The following is a 25810-nucleotide window of genomic DNA, read 5'->3' on the forward strand; positions in this document are numbered from 1 at the left end:
CATGGGGGGGTCGGGGGGTTGAGATAGTGATTACGTCAGCACTGCTCAGCAGTAGTTATTTTTTTTTTACACATTGGCAACCCACACATTGTCTATGTTTGAAAACCGAATACATATTCGGGGATTCCCACAAATAATTAATATGTTTAGGTACTCGCATACATTAACAGAACAATGCATATAGGTACCAATTTGTATGAACAAAAATTTTATAAAACAGAATACATCAACAGAAAAATGCATATAGGTACCAATTTTTACGTAAGCATGGGAGGGGGGGGGGTAAGAGCTTTGCTTACTTTTGGTGACAAGGGGGAAGAGGGGGTAAATAATTGTAATAAATCTGCTTACGTAATACTTGAACGGCCCCTTATTATTGACTTCACATTTTGCATCCATTCTTTGTTGTTTTCCACGTTACTACATTATATTTGAAAGGAAAAAATTAAACTAAATCTGTGAAAAGGTGTAAAGTGGAAACAATGTGCTTGCCAGGCAATTATATATCCTGGTAGTGGCACTTTGAAATTCGCCCTGAGCAACAATACTTATTGTACATAGTGATAAATTAAAAAGGAGTAGAATAAATGTAAAGTAAATAAAGTGAACAGTTTCATGCAAGGTTATTTTTAATACAACGATATATTCTTGATGAAACCTACATCCCTGATGATGTAAAATCAAGCCGTTAGTGGTGGAACAACCGAAGTGTGGTGTGAGCCATTGTGATGTTGTGTTCATCACAAGCCTTGACAACTGCTTCATCGTTGGTTGATCCTGATGGACTTCCGATGTACTGGACCCCGTACTATAAGAATTTCAATAAATTATATTAACCGGTCAGCAACGTAAGCAGATATACACGATAAAATAACGATAGCAGTCAAGTACAATAAGCGTGTTTATACGTCAACGCGTGTGTTTCCACAAAAATCGTCATAACTCCGTTATTCTTCTAGTGACATCCCTAAAACAAAAAGTAGAATATTCGTATTGAATGAAGCTTCACATCTCTATTCAAAGTTATCCATAGAAACCCGTAAAAAGACCTACTCAGTGGAAGCAAATTTTACCCGCCAAATCGTAAAACGACGCCAAGAAAGCCGTTTGACGTGCCGACCCGCCTCGCAAGTTTAATTATTTTTTTAAAAATATATTTTGGATGAAATGGTCAAAAAGTGAAGTGACAGAATTGTTTATTGTACATTTGTACGATGAAATAAGTGTTTTTTTTTTACATTATCCGTGATTTTAGTATCGTTTTTACATAAAACATTACAGGTGAGTCATTTTTACAATTTTTTCATGTTTCCATTCTAAATTTAAATATTTACAAATGTTAATATTTATTTATGATACAACAATTTGAAAGCCTATTTTGTAACCTTTCTAAAACAGTTTTTACTATTCGGCTCCGTTCAGTAATGTTTCATTTATAGAGCTTTGATTGTGAGGCGGTAATAACACAACGTTTTCGTGAAATTGACATTTCGATAAAGACATTTTAGCTTCAAGTTCGCGAAAAGTCGGAGGGGTTAAGGGATACTTATTGAAAATATAACAATGATGAAATTGATGATAACAACCCATTTTCTAATATTATTTCCTGTCAACTTTTATTTTATCAGTATAGTTTAGGACAGGCTCTAAAATCAAATTAAAAAAAAAAAAAAATTACAAATAAAAAAAATAATAAAAATATTAAAAACTGAGACTAAGTACCTATTCAGTTTAAGAAATTTTGTTGATTACCGGAATCTAAAGGAACAGTTGGATTTTCAGAACATTTGAGAGTTTGATGTTTTCCAGAAACTTTCAACATAGATGCTACATAGTCGAATATTTTATTCTTTTTACCTTTCAAATCGGATACTGTGGATTTATCAATGTTATGATATAGATATTCCTTCGTTAAATTCAAACAACTTTCTCCACTAAGGCCTGGTATATTAGTTGCTTTTAAGCTCGGCTTGGTTGGAATGTCGAGCTTAGCACATAAATCCATGCACAGGTCATAAGCACACATATCATAATATTACATGTTTTTCGATGATTTTAATCGAGGAATATATTTCTTTTTTATTGCAAAACCAAAATACTGTCATTACGATGTTTTAAAATTGTCAACGACCGCAGTTAATTTTTAAGGCGATGCCATACGTAGTAATGCAAAATCATGTGTTTTTGGTTTGAAAATTTGGTCTCCTAGAAATGTTTCAGATGCTTTAATTAAATACTGCGAGTAGAATACATCTTGGCCTTTGAAATAATCGAGTATTTTTTAGATAAGTCTTTTTATAAGCCCAGAAAAAAAAAATGTAAAGGCCTATGAAAACTCCTTTAAAGTTCAAAATCTCCTACTCACGAACCCATTTTCGGTTATGATTTTATTGTATAATGTGGCAAATTAAGTTATTTATAAAATGATCGAAAAAAAAATAAATATTTATGCCTGAACATCCACAAAATAAAATAAAAGGCACTTTTTGGCCATGTTTTTTTCTTGCATAAATCAAAACAGGAGGATGGTGTTAAGCGGGAATTTAAACCTTATCGCCATCTACGTAAGGGTTGTTATTGATAGCGGCTCAATTTAAAATATTAATCGACGTAGTGCATCGCCTTAAGCAGGTTTGTTGATTTTTGACAAAGTTCACACACTTCGATCAGAATGGTGCTATATGGGAGGATACTAATTGTAAATGGTATTTGTTTTGCCGGATTCAGTGCACTATTCATGAAATTATGACAACTAAATGCAATTTTAATGTGCAACATCTATTGACTTTTCTGCAAGTCTAGGATGAATTTTCTGAAAGCCTAGGATGAAGTTATTCCAAAAAATAAATCAAAAGATTTTGCTTACATATTGTCATAACAAAGCAAGAGCAGTTGCAACAAGAATACTAACTATACTTTGTAAATGTCAAGCATTATATCTGGGGCTTAATGGTAGAAGTGCCGATGTCAAATTTGTGGATCACTCAGGAATTAATATTGTTTATTGATTTCTTGGTGTAATAAACGCTGAAACAATACTTTAACTATATTAGTCAGGCTAAAATTTCAGCAATCTAATAATCATTAATAGAAAACCTGAAAAAAGTATTCATTCCATTCAAATAAACAATGTTTTAGAGTACTTTTCGGTACCTAAATTAAATTTCCAAAAACTGACATAGGCACTTCCAGTATTAACCCCCCGATATACATCTGCCCTAATTGATAGGCTGTATGTAGGCTTGATAGGCCATCTGAAACGTTATCTCAAGAAGCAGGAGGTAGAAGCTCAATCAAAAAGAAGGAGGTACAACATCACGGCTAAACACCCCAAAATACACAAAACCATTGGTGGTGAGAGGATTAATAATACATACACTTATGAGATAGGAAAGGTTAGATAAGGTAAGATTAGAAAAGATTCTCGTTGATCTGAATTTTAGTGACGTTAGGTTAGGAGTGCTTCTCTTCAGACTGATAAGGTTGGATAGATCTAATGTATAGATAGATAAACTCCAACGGTGACCAAATACAACAGATCAGTGACAAAATAGTACACTATAAAAAAAATTGGTTAGGTTGGGTAGGGTTAGTTACTTTAGGTTAGGTTAGATAAGATTATTTTTGTAAGGTTTTTTTATCCATTATTTTTCATTTAACCTACTTCTGTTTTGTCATTTAACCTACCTGAACAGCCCTGTCAATGTTGTCCCTGAACGGAAAGAAGGCATCGGAGGCCAGAGCCACTTTGTCCAGCTTGGCGAGCCATTCTGTCTTCTCCTGCTCTGTCAGCATGGGCGGGGGAGTCTCGTACATGGCCTCCCAGTCTGCCAGCGGCATGTCGGAACCTAAACAATTATTCAATTTTATTAATTCTTCTGATAATGGCAACAAAGCATCCCAACTGCAAAGCAGAAATCTATTTTTCCAAGTAGAAAAAACAATGGAATTGTGAAATTTTCACCGTCTGAAATTTTGAGAAAAATGCTATTTCGCAACATCATTTCCATTACGAGCTATGGAGCTTTGAATTACCCATTATCAAAAAGAAGGCAGGAAAACACATTGTTGTTCCTTATTTTTCGCTTGATAATATGAAATAATGTTAATAAAGCTGTGTAAATATTAGCCCTAGGAATGCGGTACCATGTATTTTCTACACAACAGGAATGCTCCACTTCACTAGCCACTGAACCAATCATAACTAAGAAAGTAGTTCCTAATTTCTAGAACCTGAATTCTAGTTTTGCAGGTTATCTAAATACTTTCATTGAAACTCAAATTCGACCAAACCACAAACCAGGGGTTGATAAAATCAATCCAATTGATACTATCGGTGTTAAACGTAAGATGATAGAGTATAACCCCAGACCTCAAAATCAACTTAAGTGTTGGATTTCGAAATGAGAATATTTAGTTCCTACCGTTGCAGTTTCAGATCCAAGAGAAAGTCAAATACATGTAAGATTGTGACATACCGACGGTACCGCTAACGTAGTTATCGATGGCGTTAGACTGGTTGGCGCGCATGACGCCCTGCTTGAACTTCATGCCCTGCACGTTCTTGTGCTGACGCAGCCACCAGTTGGCTGCCTTTGATCCTGCCAGCCTCGTGCAGTGGATACGGGATTGCTGTCCAGCACCAATGCCGATCACCTGAATATATAAAAGAGGGGCACAAATTATTAACTATAAATATTTAGTTGATAATATTATGGGTTTGTTAGTTTGTTTGAATACTAGATTTTCAGAAAAGCATGATTTTAAATAAATTAAAAAAATGTACTAAAAATTAACGCATATGAATAAATAATAGTCTATCTGTTACCTGTCCATCCTTGGCAAAGCAGACAGAGTTGCTCTGAGTATACTTGAGGGCGATGGTAGCAATGATAAGGTCCCGGACTGCAGAAGCCGGGAGGGACTTGTTCTTTGTAACCACTTTGCTAAACAGCGATGCATCGATAACTGCATCATTGCGCTTCTGCTCCAGAGTTAGGCCAAATAGAGTCTTGCGCTCGATGGCTGTTGGCACGTATGTCTCGTCCATCTGGAAAGTTAATTAAACTCAAGCATTGGATTTCATTGATCATGTCGGGTCTACCTGGGGCGTCTTCAACTTCTTTCTCCATTCACTTTGTATTAAAACTTAAACTGGCAAGCGATCAAACCCTATAATAAAATTTAAAATTAAATACTGCCACACGGCAGTCAATATGAAACGAAGAGCAATTCCATACCAAACCAGATTATGTTATGAATAATAAGTGAATATTATGTAAACTAAGAATTCTGTTTTAAAAAAAATCTGTTTATACCAAAGCTGTACTCAAGGCTCTTCACATTACAAACACTCCTGAAACCAAAAGTCCTTATCAAGGCTCTAGAGTACTTCACACAGTTCAAGGGCATGATACCTCTAGTTCTAAAGATTTGAGGCTTAGATCATAGAGCATTACAACTAACTACCTAACCATTATGTTGTTTCCCTGCAAGGGTAGGCAGAGAAGATGTACCGCCACACAACTCAGTCTTGGCAAGCACTCCTGGCTTCATTTACATTCGTACATCATATCATACATGCTCTTCTGTTATTCGGACTCATGACATAGCGCGATTCAAATATTTGATTTAGTTGATCATGCCATGATTCCACGGGCGTCCCCGACTTCTTTTAACATTCACACTCACGACATACGTTCTTGAGTTCAACAGCTCGGTTGTGGAACGATTTGTCGGCCTCTGTGTTTCTGTTTTCTCTCTGCTACAACATGCGTCTCTTTGAGACCCATGTTCACTCCTTTCTCTCCTCAAAAAGACCCTTCACGCAGCATCCCTAAAGATGACATAGGTCCTGGGAGAAATTATTTTCCTCGGGACCTCTTGAGAGTTAATGTAAAAAAAAATATATATATATACACTCCTTTCTTCATTCATCCGCTCCATGTGCCCAAACTGTCTAACCGTCCCTTTCTTAATGTTATTCATCACGCTTACATCAGCCTTGTACTCTTTCCGAATATCCACATTTCATACACTCGGTTTTACCACACATGGGATTTCATTTCTATAGAATTCAATCTTATATATTTTCATCTTTCTGCCAGTTCCTTGCCTTACTGCCATACATCAGGGTTGGTATCAGAAATCCATTATGGTCTAACCTGCAAGACACAATACTTCCCGCCCTTCTTCTTCATGAGGATGGCGAGCGCCTCGGGTGAGTAGGAGGGCGCAATGACCCCGTCGGACACCTCCCGCGACAGAATCCTGGCCGTCACTTCATCGCACGGGTCGGATAGTGCCACAAAGTCCCCAAAGGAGCTCATACGGTCGGCACCACGGGCCCGGGCGTAGGCAGCTGCCAGGGGAGACAGCTGATCGCGGAGATCAGACACCATGCACAGGGATGCCTGGAACATTTACAAAATTTATTTATTTATACGCCTAAAAAGGCGAAGGTGTGCAGTAGTATTGGTGAACAAAACCGGCGACACTGGGCACAACAATTCCACACAGTATGAACTGCTCATAGCACATCTCGTTCTTCTAATATCTTTGGCTTTTACATAAAAGTGATACATGATGCAGTGTACATAGACGAATATCTGTATTATATAAGAAATAATAACAGTATGTAGATGTAATCCATTATAAAGTAGGTAAAAGTATAATAACAATATAATGAAATAATAATTTTAAAAAAAATAAAACTTAATATGAAACAGTATTAGTAAAACATAGTGGTAACATAAAATATAAACTAGAACAATACTACATATAAGACAAATCACTAAAACTACATTGCCAGCGCTACTATAATTTATAGGATTCAACAATGTGCTGGTATAGATTAAGCTTAATTCTATAAATGGTGTCATTAAATATCTACAATACACATATAGAAAGCTAAATTAGTTTTCCGATATCTCGAAAAATGACAAAGTTATGGGCTTTAAAGTGAACTTGGGTAAAATGCAAGAAAGGGTGTCTCTTGACATTTCACGAGACACGATTCAATAACTCCTCATTCGAATAGCAGTGCTGCAGTACTGCTGTGTATGTATCGTGATGTCACAAGTTTTTTGCCAGCCGCAAACATCAACATTTTGCCAGCTTATACTTCATATATCAAAAAATTATCAAATCATGCTCTAATTACCATGATACATTTTTTTATAAAAAACATGAAATTTCACTGAAGGAGAAGACCTTATTGGGCTATGATGTGAGGCAGTAGGGAGTGAAGTACCTGGCTCTTCAGATCTGGTCGCCAAACATGACTAAAGCCATTTCAAGCGATGTTTTGATTCTGAATATGTAGATGTCTTTCACCAGGGTAATTGATACCGAGACTATCTATCGACTAAGTGGAGATGACATGGTACTTATAACCTTCAAGAAATATATAAAATTTTAGTTGATAGATTATAGACAGTAAATAATATGGGGGCACCTGAATTTTTTTCATTTCTGACATTATTTTGGAGATTTTAGATTTTTATATTACTAAATTTTGACCATCATAGGTACTCATAGAAAACAGAAAATCAATAAAAATTGATTAAAAACCACCCAGATTTAGCATGCTGAGCTGTAGATCGTTTGAATAAAAACAAACAATTGTTATTTTGAAAACAGTAAGAAACTATCTTGGATGGATGTATTATGCAGGGAATATTTTTTTAATCACAGAAAATCTCTTTGTATGTCCCACTAAAAACTCTCCAAACTCTGTCTGGAATACAAATATACCAGTCAATTCCAGTCAATGCAAAGATTTTCAGTTTACAATATCATTTCCATCTTTAATTGAGCTTTGAAGTCTTTTTTTATTTCAACTAAGCATGGTTTAAGGCGATCCACTACGTCGTGTAATATTTTTAATCGAGCCACTATCAATAACAACCCTTACTTAGATGGCGATAAGGTTTAAATTCCCGCTTAACACCATCCGCCTGTTTTGATTTATGCAAGAAAAAAACATGGCCAAAAAGTGCCTTTTATTTTATTTTGTGGATGTTCAGGTATAAATATTTAATTTTTTTCCGATCATTTTATAAATAACTTAATTTGCCACATTATATAATAAAATCATAACTGAAAATGGTTTCGTAAGTAGGAGATTTTGAACTTTAAAGCAGTTTTCATAGGCCTATACATTATTTTTTTCTGGATTTATAAAAAGACTTATCTAAAAAATTCTCGATTATTTCAAAGGCAAAGATGTATTCTACTTGCAGTATTTAATTTAAGCATCTGAAACATCTCTAGGCGAAAAAATTTTCAAACCAAAAACACATGATTTTGCATTACTACGTATGGCATCGCCTTATTACAAATCTATACATAAATGTATATTGTCTTCCGCGCCACGCGTACACCTTTGTTGTAGAGGACATTCTTGAACAGGTGAATTTAATATTGAGAACAGTGAAAATACACCATTATAATACATATTACAATCGAACTGCCAAATAAGACCAGAGACTACATTTCAAATATTATATAGTTATTATTACACTACAACAGTATTATATTATGTACTTCAATTTTGTACCTGAACTTCATCCAGAGGCAGTCCAACAGCAGCGCCGGCTGGCGAAACGTGCTTGAAACTAGCGGCGGCCGGCAGACCAGTAGCTGTCTTCAACTCCTTGACCAGCTGCCAGGCATTTAGTGCGTCGCATAAATTGATAAAACCCGGAGACCCATTCAATGGAACTAGAGGTAGCTGGGCACTGGTGGTGAACACCTGCGCTGGAGCTTGATGGGGATTCATGCCTAAAAAAAATTACTTGCACCATTGTATTATTGTATTATGTAAGTGCATTATATGCCGGGTGAAAAATTCCATTAATAGCCCTAATATAATATATATCCATTATGGAAGAACAAGGCATTTACAATATGCTATCTACTGTCTGCCTACAGTGTATCCTATCAATATCATAGACATGTCCCGAAGGTCGGAATTTGTAGCTCTTCTTGCAGCGCAGAACCACGAGGAGTGGAGAAGCCTTGTCCACCATGGAAATTGGAGTGGAGGTGACAATCAGCAGGCGAAGTGCATGAATTAAAATAGTATTGGTTCAGAGATATGTGAACTTTATTATTATTGACCACCAAAACAAAAATGTTGAAAAATTTTGAATGACTAGTAAACAATGCACTGAATAAAGATAATTTAAAAAATAAAAAGCTTATGCTAGTAGTTAGTAAGGAGTGATAAATTACCGTATCTTAATGTGAGTTGAGACTTCCCCGCTGAGAACTGTTTGCGGAAATAGTCTGATATGGCCAGATCATAGTCGGAAGTATGGGTGAAAGCTTTGAGTGCCAGTTCTTGCCTTTAAAAAACAATATGTATTATATTTTAAATGCGAAAGTGTGTTTGTTTGTCTTTCTCTCACGTCGCAACGGAGCGAGAGATCGACGTGATTTTTTACTCTGGGATAGTTGGGGACTGGGAAGTGACATAGGCTACTTTTCATCCTGGAAAAAAATTTAATTCCTGTAGGAAAATTCTTTGTATATTAATTTCTCTCTAATACCATAAGAGTGTAATACCAAAAAAAATTTTGTATTTAAAAATGACATTACAATACGTATACATAGACGTGTTGTATAGCTCTCAAAGTGGCAAACAAAAAACACGTCAATTGTAGTGATCTTGATTTTGTATTTTTAGTACTAAATTGCCAAGCGTCGCATAAGGTTGTGTGCGACCTATAAGCAATTTGCATTAAAAAGTGAAAAAATGTCCTCATATGTGATGAGAAAGTGTTTTTATTACTCGACAAACACTAGTAAAAGCCAAGGCATAAAATTGAATTGAAGTACGCCGAAATTATTTATTATTATGGATTATTATAAATAATACAATTGGTTCCCGCCCAAAGGTTTTGTGCTTCAGAGAAAATGCAAGGCCGACAAGATTTCAGGTCTGAACGCGCAACTTCCAAATTAAGTCAGTACTATCGCTAAATAATCTTCACTGTTTAAAATAGTCTTATCCCTCTGTTTAATTATATGCTTGCGATAAAACAATTGTATCAACAACAATCTCTGCCATTTGCAAACTGTCATTGCTCTACTATGGCACGGCATTGACTTGATCACTTGACAACTCAAAATCAGGCGCCCAGGCACTCGAGTCGGCCTTGAGAAAATAAGAGAGTAAACATTGCATCACATCATTATAATAAGGACAACCTGCTTACCCTAGGTCAGCTCATACACCGTACCAAATTTGTTACCAAGATAGTACTTGGTGTAAGCATATCTTGTAATCTCAATCACACCCGTGATGTAGTATGTAGTATTCGACACAACTTTTGAATGCGAAAACACCTGTCTTTGAACATGAAAATACAATCGTTTATTTCGTTCATACACACACATTCTTTGAATGTCTATCTTTGTCATACATGAACAATGTCTGATTTAAGAATTTACAAGAGTGTTTCTAACTTCCCACATTTTATCATAATTACCTAGTAGACTTAGAGGTCTTTTCTCTTTTGTAATCTGTGGGGTTACATATCACGGTGACCATGTCATGATTCTTAGCCGCAGCCCGGATAAGGGTCACGCCGCCATATTAAATGTATTGTAACATATTAAATGTATTGTAACGTATTAAATGTATTATAACATATTAAAATTTATTGTAACATATTAAAATTTATTGTAAAATCATTGATAAAAATGGATAACTTTTCAATTGTTGGCTTTGCCATCATAAATATTGAGATACCAGGTTTTCAAAGTCCATGGCCCAAAACTTGAGGATAATGTGTTGAGCATCACTTTTCATAGGTTTTACGATATAATCAAATAATTTCGAAGAAACCCAAATGAACATATTTAGAACAACCAATTATGAATTATCGGGATTCTACTGTAACAAAAAAATGGTATATTTAGTTCCTCTTATACTGCAAAGATATCCGTGTCAAGCTGTAACCTATGTTGAGGTTCTGTCATCAATTTAAATCTTCTGGTTTGTTTACCAAGAGTGTTTTGTATTATTGTAACAAAAATGAAACGGGCTATGCAGCAAGAAAGTTATTTTAGGTGCCCACGAGATGATCAATGTAGTTGTCAAAATAATTATGACAAGAAAAAGTGTTTGTAAATTCTTATGATAAAACCACTTTCCATTACAAGTAAAATAGTTTAAATAATATTACATACCTGGTAGACTTAGAGGTCTGTTTATCTGTGGAAGAGTTCATTTCATCCATCACTCTTTTGTAATCTGTAGGGTCACATATCACGGTGACCCTGTCATGATTCTTGGCCGCAGCCCGGAGAAGGGTCACGCCGCCGATGTCAATGTTTTCCACGGCGTCTTCTACCGTGACATTCTCCTTGGATACCGTATCAACAAACGGATACAGATTGCACACAACAACACTTATTAGAGAAAAGTTTTGTTTTTTCATATCCGCCGCATCAGAGGGAATTAATCTGTAATAAAGAAATATGTATCATAAATAAAAAACAATATATGCAAAATTGTTTTATAATCAAACATAGAACTAATCTGAGACGAATATCAACTAATCGGACTAATCTTAATCTAACCAACATGCTATTTCTCAACAAACTCAGACGATTTGATAATGGCTTGAAAAAAACTAAAATACTGAAGGAACTTAACAATAATATTATAATTTTAAGCATTCAAATTTTAAAATCAGCCAGGAGCATTTCAGTAATAATGATCATTTTTTAAATATTAACTCCATAGCTCCGAGGGAAATTATTTTTAATTTTATTAAAAGACTAACAAAAGGTATCTTTTGACTGCGAGATAATAAACTTTAATTTTGAAAAATATTTTTGTAAACCAATATGTTTGGTTCCGGTGTCAATTTTAGATCCACTCCACAGTTTGCAACCAGTGAGAGTGAATCTGGACACATTCCATTATATTTGGCGAACTCAGAGTGAATCAAATGCCTTCGAAATCAGATTCATTGGACTGTTTCTGGCTGAAATGACACACTTTCACTATGCAACATTTTTACGATGGTAATAAAATTATTCTGTGTAAATTTTTATTACAAGCCATACAAAAAATAAATTAAAAGAGTAATAAAATTCAACTTATATACAAAAAAAAATGTTTAATTAAATAAAAGATTACTTTTTATAAATCCACTTTACAAAATACTTAAAATAAAGCAGTTTAAAATAAGTAATTTTTTTTTAAATAATTACAATGTGAAGCCACAATACATTTCCCTTCTTTGAAAAGATATCTGATAGTATTATTGTCCCAGCGTCTGGACGATGTAGGCCCTCTGATTGGTCAAATTCATATTATGTGATTCGGATAAATTCTGCATTGGGGGTCTGCAGGCAAAAAATACCAATCTGCCCCTCAATTTTAAGCAACCGTAAGGTTCATTTCGGTTTGCAGGCGACTGGATACAAAAAAAATAAGACATTAAAAATTAAGACACGATTTCATACTGAAAAAGAATCGCCACATGTAATACGACATTTCTTCAAAAATATCGTTTCTCCTTATATAATTTTTGGATAATATCGAAGAAAATATATTTTAGAAAGTTTATAATCCATTGGATTAATTAAATTACAGTGAAAATTATCCACAATTACGTGATTACGTTTGACGTTTGACAAAAAAAGCACGCGTTCATTCAATATGGCCGGCAATAGCTGGCCGACACAGAGCGCACATCTGGCGGTGTAAAAACTAACCAAATAACTGGCGCGAATATTTAACCTTTTCTATGCGTCATTAATTTGTATCACTTCGTTCACACGCGGGGCTATTTATCATCAATCTAATTTATGACTTTAAACAATAATCACGCATGGATTTTAAAATTTGTTTTAAAAAATACGTCGCTTATGTCTTGAATTATCTTTTCAAGTATAAATAAACAATCCGAACATCAATGAGACTTGATAAAAATTCGAAGTATATAATATTCGTAATCTGATACGGTATACCCGGGCGGCCATGTTTATATTTCAAAGATAACGATACACATGCTTATAAACATACCGGAGTAGAGCTCTTCAACTGTGGTGCGATGTAAGTGGTTGATTTATGGGTGCGATGTCGCGTTTGACTGGATACATGAAATATTGACACACTTAAAAAGGTTCATATAATAAAAAATAACTACACTTAAATTTACAAAAATAATGAAATAATTTTTCTGTTATTATGTCACCGTAAATATGTATCACTTAATATATTTTTTTATCGTGATAAATTTTGAAACAGTTCTCAACGCATAACGGCACATTGCACTCTAAGCACATAAATTTAGTAAGTTTTCTGACTTTGGGCTTCAGTGTTGAAGTGGCACAGACACGACACCTTCGACGAGGGTTTGTGTTTTTTGCTGAAGGGGGAACTTTAATGGGCATGTGTTTGGAAACAATTTTCGATGATAAACGCATCGGGTAATCTCTTGATGTTGTGGGACGTAAAATACTCGGCAAAGTTTTGTGATATTTCTCTAGTAATTGCTCAATCACAGCCATTTGGAAATCAGCCAAACTGACTTTTTTTGATGTTACAGTTTGGTATATTATGTGAGCATTTAATAAATACAAATCAATTATATGAAATGCAACTTTCCTGTACCATTTGAGTGACTTCCTCATACAACTTAAGTTGCTTAGCATCATATCAGCTTTGTCTACTAGACCCATGTTCTTGTTATAGTCTAGAACACATTGTGGTTTTAAAATGGGCTCTCCTGTCGATCTATTTATTTTTCCCGATGGTCCAACAGAACCATCATGAAGAGTGGTCAGCATGTGGATTTCACGCCTATCGTGCCATTTCAAAGCTAACAACGGTGATTGGTGCTTTGATTGGATTTCCCCTTTCTTCAATTTAACAAAAGGTGCCATGCCTTTCCTGTTTTTCCGAACAGTGCCACAAGCATTAGTTTTTTTTTCGTGTAAATATTTAAATAAATTTGGACTAGTGTACCAGTTGTCGCACCACAAATTATGACCCTTTCCGAAATAATCTGACAAAAGGGTGGTTACAACGCCTCCCGAAATACCAATACCTTGAGTATCATTTTTTTCTGTATCAGAACCAACATAAATTATAAAATCGAGAATGAAACCCGTCATGACGTCACACATCACAAACATTTTTATTCCAAATCGGTGACGTTTAGATGGAATGTATTGCTTGAATAATAGACGGCCTTTGAAAACGATGATGCTTTCGTCAATACATAGATTTTCATGGGGCATCATAGTTGATTTAAAAATATTTCGTGTGTGGTCAACAAGAACACGTATTTTATGCAGTCTATCAGTAGGCGTTTGAATATTACTATCACTAAAGTGGAGCATCTGTAATATTATCTGATAACGGTCTCTGGGCATTGTCTTTCCAAATATTGGTGAAAAGATTATGGGGTTCGTACTCCAATGTTCCTCGATAGCTAAGTGTTTGTTCCTAGTCATGGCAAATGTTAACGCAATAAAAACGTACATTTCTGAGACTGTTGTATCAACCCATTTTGTAACTCTCGATTTTGCTGTAAAATCCATCGTCCTAACTTTATATTGATAAAATTGATTTGTTTCATCAACAATTTTTGTCATAATTTCTGTATTCAAAAAATGTTCAAAAAACATAAGTTCGGGCGTGTCTTCAGTTAACCTGGTATCTGGATTGATACCTGATGCGAAATCGTCGAATTCATAAATAATGGGTACGAAAGGGCCGGCAGTCCACAGATTTTCAACCACTTCTTCTCCTTCTTCAATGTTCATTTCGGGTTCAGAATCATGGCTTTCATGTATTTCAGCATCTTCGCAATTATTATCGACGTCACTGTCACTAATTTCAAAATCTGAATCTATTTCTAAAGTAGCACCAAATATTTCTTCGTCATTAAGACCACGACCCGACATTTTGTATTTTGGCAATAAAAATACTTTCAAAAATTGATAAAACGTCAAACTTGTACAACTTTACACTTGATTTTTCACTAAAAAAAAGTTTTAACCACGTATCTTTATTTGAAAATAATCTAACACTGACGAAATTTTATATTTCTTCAATAGTTTGAATGAATTTATGTAACTGAACTTATTTTAAAATATGATAAATCAGATGAATGTACACTGTAATTAAAAAAGTTCATATCCACGAAAAAGCAAACAATAATTCGATAAAACAATGTAATCTACACGGCGAGCGTCTCTGTTTGAGAATCTTATAAAATGCGCCTGCGCAATAACGTGTGTAAAGACGCGGGAAGAATTCAAACTGATTCATTTTTCGCTCCGAGTTGGAAGATCCCTTCAAATCTTTGTATCGATGATTAGGATACGTATTATGGATAAATATCGTAAGATGTCAGTAGTGTAAAGATGTGAGATTTTTTAAGAGTATAAGTTTTACCGTGCTCAAGCATGTTTCATACCCATAACGCCGAAGAAACTTTGCGTCGCACAGATGTGCCACCCGCGTACAGGGCATGTACAGTGCGTCGCAGGCGTGCGTCTCCCGCAGAGAAAAGGTTAAATATGCAAAATTACTTGACCATTAAGCGTTTCATAAGAAGATTTCTTCTGGAAGTTTATTTAAACTTTGCAATGGCATTTTTCATTATTATTTATAATTTTTTTTGCTTATTAATTATATCTGATTTTATATTGACATGTTTTATAATTTCTAAAATTTAAAAATTATTTATTTGCGATGCTTTAATCCTGATTGTTTATTTATATCTTAAGAAATAGGGTAAAAATACCGTTTGAAGAGAATATGTTTAATTTTTTTATTTAGTATTTCAACTTTCAATTTATTAGAATAACCGTTATTAAATGTTATTTGTCTTATGAATATATTGTTTTATGGTTTTATGCAATTTTTTTGTTCAGGTCTTAAAATACTTCACACAGGATATAAAGCATCACAAATAAATAATTTCGAAATTTTAGAAATAAGAGAACATGTTTATAAAAGTAGATATAATTAACAAGATTTTTTTTTATAAACTCTCTTTTAAATATTTTCCCGCTTAACTGGTCTTTCATATTGTAATTCCTAATTCTTATAAACCCAGCCTACTCTTACCCCTCCCCCCTCCTTCCACTTCTTTTTTCCAATTGTAATCTATATTTAATTTTTGACTTCGGTGTATACTTCGTTCATGAAACATGTATTGTTTGTATATAATAAAGTGATGTTAAAAAAGTTATTTGTTTTTTAATAAAATAAAGTTTAATAGGATAACATTATTTTATCTATTTCCATTGTATATCAATGCATACGTACATAATAAAATGTAAACATTATATTTATTTATTAATTGGACAGTTTGTATAGCGCCGCTTTTGTGAGATATCACCTCAGGGGCGCTATATTGTAATAATCTACCTTTATATATAGATTTTTACTCTCCTGATGAAGGTGTATATATATTCTAACTTTAAACTTTATTAGATACAGTAACAGTTTTAGGTAAAGAATTACCACCAGTTGGAGTAAAATTTACATCTTTTAATTAAACCGACTGTTAATCTCATCGCACAATTACCCTCCTTCTATCCATAAACACGGGTACAATTAATCAATATGTAATAATCTATTATTTCAGTCAACTTTGTTATAACTATCTTTAATTGTTGTGACAAACTATACGATATTGATTCAACTTATAGACATTGACCGTTGTAACACATATTTAAGCACTGCAAGTCTCCTATGAGCAAATTATATTAGGTACCATAACAGTTAATATCAGTGCCGTGGAAGAAGTGCCGCCCGCAGGACCTAGCAGCAAAAACCCGCGGAGCGGGTTTTTAACTGCTAGTTTGGTATTAATTTACTACACTACATAGGCAGCCCGGAACAACTGTGTGGAACTACACTAGTACCAGTCATATAGTTAAGATGCCATGAAGTGCGGTGATTTCCTCTATCATGTCTTCTATCAATCTTGGATTATCAATTTGGTAATCTTGTATATATCGTTCCTCATAATATGACCAAGACATTGAAGGGTATCTTCTTTTGCTTTAATTAATAGAAATTGATCTTGTGTTCTATCTGCTCTCCTTAAAATTACAAATTTGCTATTTATACTTAAATAATTTACAGCTAAACAAACCTCTACCTATCGTTTTTGAAGGATCCTTTTGAAAAAAACTATGAATGCGGGAAAACAGTGGATGCAAGAATATGGAAAAAACTACATTCATAAACGCAGGCACGCACCGTGTTTAAATGTCTAATGACAACTAGTGTCAGAAGCTATCGCCAGCAGCGATCAGTCGAGTAAAGTAGTACAAAAATGAATGAAATGAAAAATGAATGAATCATTCAAAAATTTGAATGATTAATGCGGTAAAACATTGTATATAGAATTGATCGGTGGTATCTGTTTTTGTGAGTTTTTGAGTTCGAAAACGATAATTCGAGGAACGATAATTCAATGAACGATCGATCGAGACTACTATGAATTTACTGATAACCGGATAAAACAAACAGTGATAAAACAGAATATTATAAAAATAATAGGTTAGGTTAGATTAGGTTTAATTTCTTCAATTTTCTGTTTTGTTGTGAAACCAAATTTACCGTGATAAGATGCCAGCATGAACAGCCGGGTGCAGGGTCTTCACTCTTCCCCCGAGCATTTCGGGCGCCCCTGTGATGTCGGACACGTCGAGAACGGTGAGCCCCGCCTGTCTGATGGAGGTGGCCGTGCCCCCGCTGGCCACCAGCTTCAGGCCACACTTTTCCAGGTGCCTCGCCAGAGGAATCAGCTCTGCCTTGTTAGAGACACTCAACAATGCTGGAAGCAAATCATTTCTTTTAGTTTCAGTCAGAGGGTTAAATTAAAAATTACAAATATATAACATAAGGAATAAATGTATACAAGATAAAATAAAGTATGAGCCAAGTGAAACAAAACAATGATTAAATAAGGCTTTTTGAAAGAGAGAAGTGAATACATAGAGAGGTAGAAATACTTGATTATAAGAGATTCAAGCAATCGATAGAAAAGTTCCGGGGCTATCACTAAATAAATATACATATATATCAATTTTCTTGCCATTACAGTGGATTTTTTTAAAACAAATATTAACCCCACACAGGACGCCCTGAGGAACATAATTTCCCCCGGGGCCTATGTCATCTTTTGGGATGCTGCGTGGGGGGTCTTTTTGAAGAAAAGGAAGGAGAGGAAATAAAAGGGGAGGTAAAAGGTACAAGGGTTGGGTAAGAATCTAGGGATCAGTGATGGGTCGAGAGACCACTTGGAGAGGTCAAAAGGTCTCCCCAAACCAGCCTCTCCCAATCTGGCATGCCGCGCAGTACCTCACCCGATGAACCCGGGCACCGAACGCAGCGAACAACTTGGGGTGATATATGGCCGAGGTTTTGGTTATCCAATAAATGGTTCCCGGGGCGGTGGTACCCAAACCCACTTCCCAAAATGAGTTATAGTGGGCACATTCGCACAAGAGGTTGGGAGAAGGTTAAATTGGTTCTTTGGAAAGGAATATGAAAAGTTTCAGGGTTTCTTAGTAGATGGTGATTGCTATTGATTTTGGCCAAGAGGGAAGATTCTATGTGATTTATTATAATTTTGAAAAGTAATTTCATGTCATTTTTGTCACGAAGTTTGATTTGTCCAATTTGAAATATTCTAGCAGTTTTTTATAGTCTTAGTAGATGGTGATTGATATTGATTTTGGCCAAGAGGGAAGATTCTACGTGATTTATTATAATTTTGAAAAGAAATTTCATGTCATTTTTGTCACGAAGTTTGATTTGTCCAATTTGAAATATTCTAGGAGTTTCTTATAGTCTTAGTAGATGGTGAATGATATTGATTTTGGCCAAGAGGGAAGATTCTACGTGATTTATTATAATTTTGAAAAGAAATTTCATGTAATTTTTGTCACGAAGCTTGATGTGTCCAATTTGAAATTTTTTTATTTTTTTTTATTAACAAAATTTTTGATACATTTACAATTCAGGTACATACATAGTAATATAGAATGAAAGAGTAACAAAAAAATCCCACAAAGGCGAAGCCTGAGCGTGGGTATTATAGTGTAAGGATAAAACAGTGGTGTTTAAAATATATTTTTTTTAAACATGTAAAAAGTATCTATAGAGATCAATGTAATTGGTTTTTAATATTCTAGGAGTTTCTTATCCTTTCCTCATCTGTGGTGTGTATTTACTACACATTGCTTCTAATAACTTTAGTAACTCTATAAATATAATAAATTCTGGGTTCAGATTTTAGGTATTCCTCCGTTATACATTTATGCACTGAATTAAAAAATAATATATTACGTAGTTTTCAAATTCAATTAAAAATCAGAGTTTTTTTTTTAAATCGGGAACAAATACACCAATACAATCAACCGTGTGATACTAAATACGCAAAGAGTGTGCGAGGAAATGACACGCTATTGATGTCCCGCTTTAATTTGCTATGCGGTAACATGAGACATCCACACTTCTGCAGTTGTAGTTTTTGATTAAGACCATCGATACCTACGACCGCACAGCTGTGTTTGTGCCAGCTGCCAGGTGCGCCGCTAGCCAGTTGGCCGCGAACCGTCGTTAGATGTGGACCCCTCGCACGTTTCTTTAGCATCTGCCGATGGTTTTTTCATGTTTTCAGCAAATAAATTACAATTATTATCACTTTTGATATAAAATATAATAAACATAATCGATTAGCTATGAATATTCATATTTTTCCGATATTAAATCGCTTATTTTGAGATGTGTATTGACTACACAGCACCGTAACGCGTGTATTTTTTTAGCACAGTAAGGGAAAGGTGGACAATTGGGTTCTGTAGGATAAAGCCCGAGTTAGTCTATTTTGAACTGATTCATATGTATATAAACAAAAATCAATGTCCTTATGTGTGTGCCCCATATACTCAAAAACTACTGGACTGATTTTGCTGAAAATTTCAATGTTTTTTCTTATTAGTACCGGGGTTGTTTAGAGAGTGGTTTGAATGATATAAGAAGTCGGTGACGCCCGAGGAAGGCTCAATGCAATATATCTTCACTGAAATGAGATACGGGGTTGAATTAAAGTCAACAGGTCAACTGGCTAACGGTGAAACAGATGTTGACCTTGAACACGATGATATTTTTACACAAAATAGTAAACAACCTGCTACCCAAATATTTTTCGAATAAAATTGAATACAACAAGGACATACACAAACATAAAACTAGGACGTGCAATGAAATCAGGCTACCAAAGAAGGACAAAGCGAATACCCAGAATAGTATATTATATAAAGGGATGAAATAATATAACGCGCTGCCGGAAAACCTTAAGTCTGCCCCAATTGAAAAATTCAAGATGTTGTGTAGGAGCCACATCAAGCAAGAAAAAAGAAAAAAAACATAGTACAGTGGTGCCTCACACAACGAACTTAATTCGTTCCAGGAGCAAGTTCGTTATGCGAAAAGTTCGTTATGTGAAACGCGTTTTCCCATAACAATACATGTTAAAAAAAATAATTCGTTCTGTAGCATAAAATATGGTAAGATGACATAAAAAAAAGATAAATTTTTTGTTATTATTTTTATTTAGATACATCTAAAAACATAATGAAAAAAACACACATTTTTTAATTTTAAGAAATAATCGAATCTTGCACATCTTCATCCATTTTCCGCCGATGGTGCGCAAAAGAGAAATCACCTTCCTGCTTTTTTTAGAACCCATCATATAAAAAAAAATGTTGAGTTTATCTTAAAAGGACGACTGCCGTGATACGTGTGCGATTTAATTCGTAATGAAGAACGATTGCTGCGATACGTGCGTAAGTTAAGCGTACTACGCAGTGACTAACGAGTCTAACGACTGCCTGCGCGGGAGGATGCAATTAATCGGCAGTGATCGTAGAAGATCGGGCGACTTCGTTGTGTGAAGCGAAGTTCGTTGTGTGAAGCGAAGTTCGTTGTATGAATCGTGAAATGAACGAAAAGGAAGTTCGTTGTGTGCAGCATTCGCTGTGCGAGGCGTTCGTTGTGTGAGGCACCACTGTATGTTTATATGTAACAATTAATTAGTCATTTGTAAACTTAAATGTACAAATTACTAAAATAAAATCAATAAATAAAAATAAAAATAAAACATATTGTAGTTTTTTTAACAGTAACAATATGGTATCCAGTAGTGAATGGTAGAAGAATTTGAGTTTGAAGAACGCCCGAGCAAGACATGGCACTCTCAAATAAATCAAATACTTATGTGTGGTAAAATGTGACATGTGATGAACGATGAAGAAAGGGGTGTAAGGAGAATGTAAGTTGTGGAAGTGAATAGTTGGATAATATTATTTGGGAACGCCCGAGCAAGACATGGCACTCTCAAATAAATCAAATACTTATGTGTGGTAAAATGTGACATGTGATGAACGATGAAGAAAGGGGTGTAAGGAGAATGTAAGTTGTGGAAGTGAATAGTTGGATAATATTATTTGGGAACGCCCGAGCAAGACATGGCACTCTCAAATAAATCAAATACTTATGTGTGGTAAAATGTGACATGTGATGAACGATGAAGAAAGGGGTGTAAGGAGAATGTAAGTTGTGGAAGTGAATAGTTGGATAATATTATTTCCACCTCAAAAATGTACCCAGTTTTCAGGTACACATATTCATAAAGTCAAAACTTTAATCCAAATCACTCATAACCCCGAGCAACGCTTGTGCTAATCACAATCAATATTGTAAAGGGTTTTATTCACTTTCTCGTGAACTGGACTGTGATATATATTTGTATTATTTATTATAGTTAAAAAATATTAATAATTCACTTTCTAACTAAATATATAAACATAAGCTATATAATAATAATATACAAAATAATAACAATTTTACACAAACATAAACAATTACTCTACATTAAAGAACATTATAATTCTGTTCACTTATCTTAAGATTGAACAGCTTTTTCTTAAATTTACTTATTCTATTCTACGTTTTCAGGCTATCGGGAAGGAGATTGTAAATGTGTATCACTTTCAGTCTTTATTGTATTAGTGTGCAATTTATTACAATGTTGGTTTTTCGTCAGGGTATCTACCACAATGTACATTTTATTTTATTTTTATATAATATGTGAAACAGCACTAATTTAGTAATGTTCCCTTACAGTTAGTCTGTAAATGGCATTCATTAAATTTGAATTCTTAAATAAAATTTACTTAAAAATGGCTTGACTTATTCATATTATTGGCTATAAGCTATTAGCAGAGATGTGCTTTATTTCAAATAAATCCATTTCAAATGGAAATGCAAAATGCAAAATGGGTATTTTCCATTTAGCATTTTGCATTTTAAATGCTTTTCTCAATGCATTTTCCATTTTAAATGCTTTTTTGCAACATTCTTCCTACTATCTCCACTCATCTTTTTTTCATAAGCCCCAAATATCAGTCGGTCCTCAACCTCGCTATGAGAGATAATTTACATTTGTCAAGTTGCTCCCTGGTAGGAGCCCTGGCAATCGAGTGATACCATTACAAAAAAGACTGATTCAGATACTGAACATGGGGCCATGACGCTGTAATATTAAATGTTAGATAGCAGTTTCTATGTTTTTACGTTGGCAACATTAGTACTGCGCAATTTTTTTGTGGTTTTGTAATCTGTAGTCGTGGTGTTTTTGGATTTACCATCATGTAATATGTTTGTTCTACATTGATGTCCATTATTAAATAACAAATTTTTTTAAACTCTATAATTATTTTAATTGTTTGACCTGAGAAACCATTTTGCATTTTCAATGCATTTTGAAAATAGGTACATATTTTGCATTTTGCATTTGAAATGCTTTTCCAAAAACCATTTTGCATTTTGCATTTTCAAATGGAAAAGTTTTGACCTATTTCCATTTTGCATTTCAAATGGTTTTGGGTACCCATTTTGCACATCTCTGGCTATTAGTCAGAAATACATTATATTTAAATATTGTTATTGTTAGCAACATTTACAGTAGCCAAGGATTAATTAAGCTGGATAGGACGAAACATAATTCCATTCAAACAGCAGAAAAGGTTAAATTTTTACTTTTAAACTACCACACATTATGCATAGTTAGTAATAACAATGCTTCTTTTTAAGAAACCCAAACTAAGAACCTAAAAACATTAATAAAAAAACAGATTTTTAGTGTTTGTTTAATTATAAAAAAAGACAAAATAAATAGCCTAGAAACCTATTTTATTATTAATAAAAGGTAATATAGTGGGCCACTATACTAAAGGTGTAAAATATTAATTTTGATTTGAACGAAATAGCTACTAAATTGCACTATTTTCCATCTCCACATCTGAAATAATTGTTTCTTATTGTAATGCTGAATCAAAGTATTGTTACAAAAAAAATGCGCATTCGAAAAATGGTACTCGTAAGTAAAATTTGACTCAGAAAAAATAATACAAGTGAACATACCTAAGCCGGCCATTGTTGCTAAGGATGAGGAGTGAGTTCTTCGTAAGTTATCAACAAGAAATGAAGCACTGAAATGAAATAAACACTTTTATAAAATGTAGGATATAATAATGTTTGTGCAAAATAGTAAACATGTTGTTTAGAATTGCGGGGGGGTTATAATGATTAAAGTTCAAAATGTCAAATAATGATAATATAAAATGAACTGCAGTACATTATATAGATAAATCAGAACAACAACATATTGGTTTCTATTTTCAATAGTGTCTATCGCGTAGTACCGAGAAAGAAGAGAAGTATCCACAATATTGTAAAAAGATAATTTATCAAGTTCATGAATAAATATTATTCCTTAAGCGGGTATCGGATGGTTCACTCGGTTGAACATTCATTTTTGTTTCATTCCGCATTCACACTGCACAATGGAATGAATGTTCAACCAACCTTTCCCACGATATCGTCGAATGAATTTGTGCGCGTTGGAATTCAGTTTGATTCATGATCATTTGATCGAAGAATTGATTTAAAAGCAAAGAAAACGTTGACGATGTGGGTGCGGTCATGGATTTTAGGGAGAAACGTGTTGAGAGCTTCAAACACTTTGCTGAGAGAATTAGCGGAGGAAGATCCTGAATCGTGCATTAATCATCATAAGAATGCATAAAAGTAAATTTGAAGAACTGCTACTACTTGTTGCTCCGTCAATAAAGAAAGAAGATACTTTGATGAGAGAGAGTATACCAGCACAAATAACACTGCAAATTGTACCGAGATATCTTGCTACCGGTAATTGTTTTGGAACCCCAGAAAATTTATACAGGGTACCCAATTCTTCCGTCACTATTAAGTTAATTTCTTTAATTAAAGATTTAATGGAATTAGTATGTGGCAATCTATCTTTGCATTCGCTAAGTTTATGATTCCAGAGGCATTGGTAATTCTTAAAATTCTATAAAAAAGAGCAGGGTGTTCTCATCGTTCCACTTAAATACCATTTTTTGGCGTGCGACGTGATATGTGTCCAACAGAATGAACGAGCGTTCATTCCGTGTTTGGATGTTTCATTTCTTTCATTCTGAGCACGAGTGAAAGATGCCGAATGCCGAAATCCAACGTCAACGGATCAGTTCACTGATGAATTCATTAGTCACTTTTCTTTTCTTTTGTGTTCAGACGTTTCTCTTTGAGTGAAAGAGACAAAATGAGAGACAGAAATGAACAAACAGCAAACTGTCTGAAAACCGTGCGAAAAGTTTTGGTTCTGAATAAATTATGATTACTATTATTTGCTATTTCCACGATTTTAACAGAAATAATCGGTAAACTTGTCGAATTCCGCTGCATGCAAAGGCTCTTTAAAAACATCACTTGATTTCAATATCGAATGGAGAAAACTATTTAAGTTGGCGGTTTAAGTAAACATGCACAAAATAGGTTTTTAGGGTTTAGTTTGGGTTATGTTAATAATTTGTGCGTATTTCCTAACCTTCAAAAAAACTTTTAATGAGAAAAATGGAACTAATGCATCTTTTACCATCTCCCACCACAAAAATAGTTATTTCTTAAAGTAATTGAGTTGAAACCAAGTGCTGTTTATATTTTTTGGCGTATTAAGCGTGCAGCGGAATTCGACAAGATTAACGAAATAATTTAAAGCTTTCCCTTATATTTAAAACTACAATAATTAGAGGGTTTTTTTAGTGGTACGTAGTAGAAAATTTAGAGTTTTACCAACAAATTCAGTAAAAATTACAATATAAGAACAGATTTAAAAGTATTAAGTGGTATGACATTTTTTTTTGCATTTCATGTTTCGTAATTACCTAAAGTTAGCTGTGTTTGGTAGAGTTAGACGAAAAGTTTTGTCAAAAACTTAAAATCAAACCGGAAAAAATCAAATTTACCACATGTCAGTCGTCAATCATAATATCCATAGACATAGACATTAGACTATTAGACATGGATTGGACCATAAATTAACCACTCTCGGATTGGACACAGATGGCAGTGATTGGACCATTGGACCATAGATATAGATTTACGTAGGTAGGCTGTGCCACATGTACATTTCGGAGCGGCCGGCGGTACCACGTGTCGTTCCGCCGCCGCGCAGAAAAGTCTCACAGTGGACTGGGCTGTAAACCGTCACCTTACTTTCGGACGTTACTTTTTTGCGCGGCGGCCTTGAGTATCGCGTGGTATATACCGCTGCGCCGCTCCGAAGTGTACTTGTACAGACCCATTTTAATCAAGAATGTGTGGAGTTACGTTTTCTTATCGAAATTATGGATTATTTAAATAAATCTAAAAAAAGCTTAA

The 25810-nt window shown here is 34.4% G+C and overlaps 1 protein-coding gene across 1 annotated transcript; it reads right to left on the reverse strand.

Moving 5' to 3' along the window:
• Positions 1 to 18: 18 nt before the first annotated feature.
• On the reverse strand, positions 19 to 25431 carry LOC149423187 (bifunctional purine biosynthesis protein ATIC). The gene is made up of 11 exons (XM_089632541.1): positions 25315 to 25431; positions 23492 to 23559; positions 17615 to 17831; positions 11200 to 11475; positions 9238 to 9350; positions 8561 to 8784; positions 6165 to 6413; positions 4829 to 5050; positions 4479 to 4656; positions 3688 to 3848; positions 19 to 808 (listed from the first exon to the last, which is right to left on the reverse strand). Exons 2-11 carry the CDS (start codon positions 23502 to 23504, stop codon positions 689 to 691), a joined length of 1773 nt encoding a protein of 590 aa, XP_089488667.1. The 5' UTR covers positions 23505 to 23559; positions 25315 to 25431; the 3' UTR covers positions 19 to 688.
• Between the last annotated feature and the right edge of the window lie 379 nt (positions 25432 to 25810).

This window comes from Hesperophylax consimilis, chromosome 6 (assembly GCF_061612785.1).
Source record: "Hesperophylax consimilis isolate HC1 chromosome 6, BYU_Hcon_1.0, whole genome shotgun sequence".
NCBI lineage: Eukaryota > Metazoa > Arthropoda > Insecta > Trichoptera > Limnephilidae > Hesperophylax > Hesperophylax consimilis.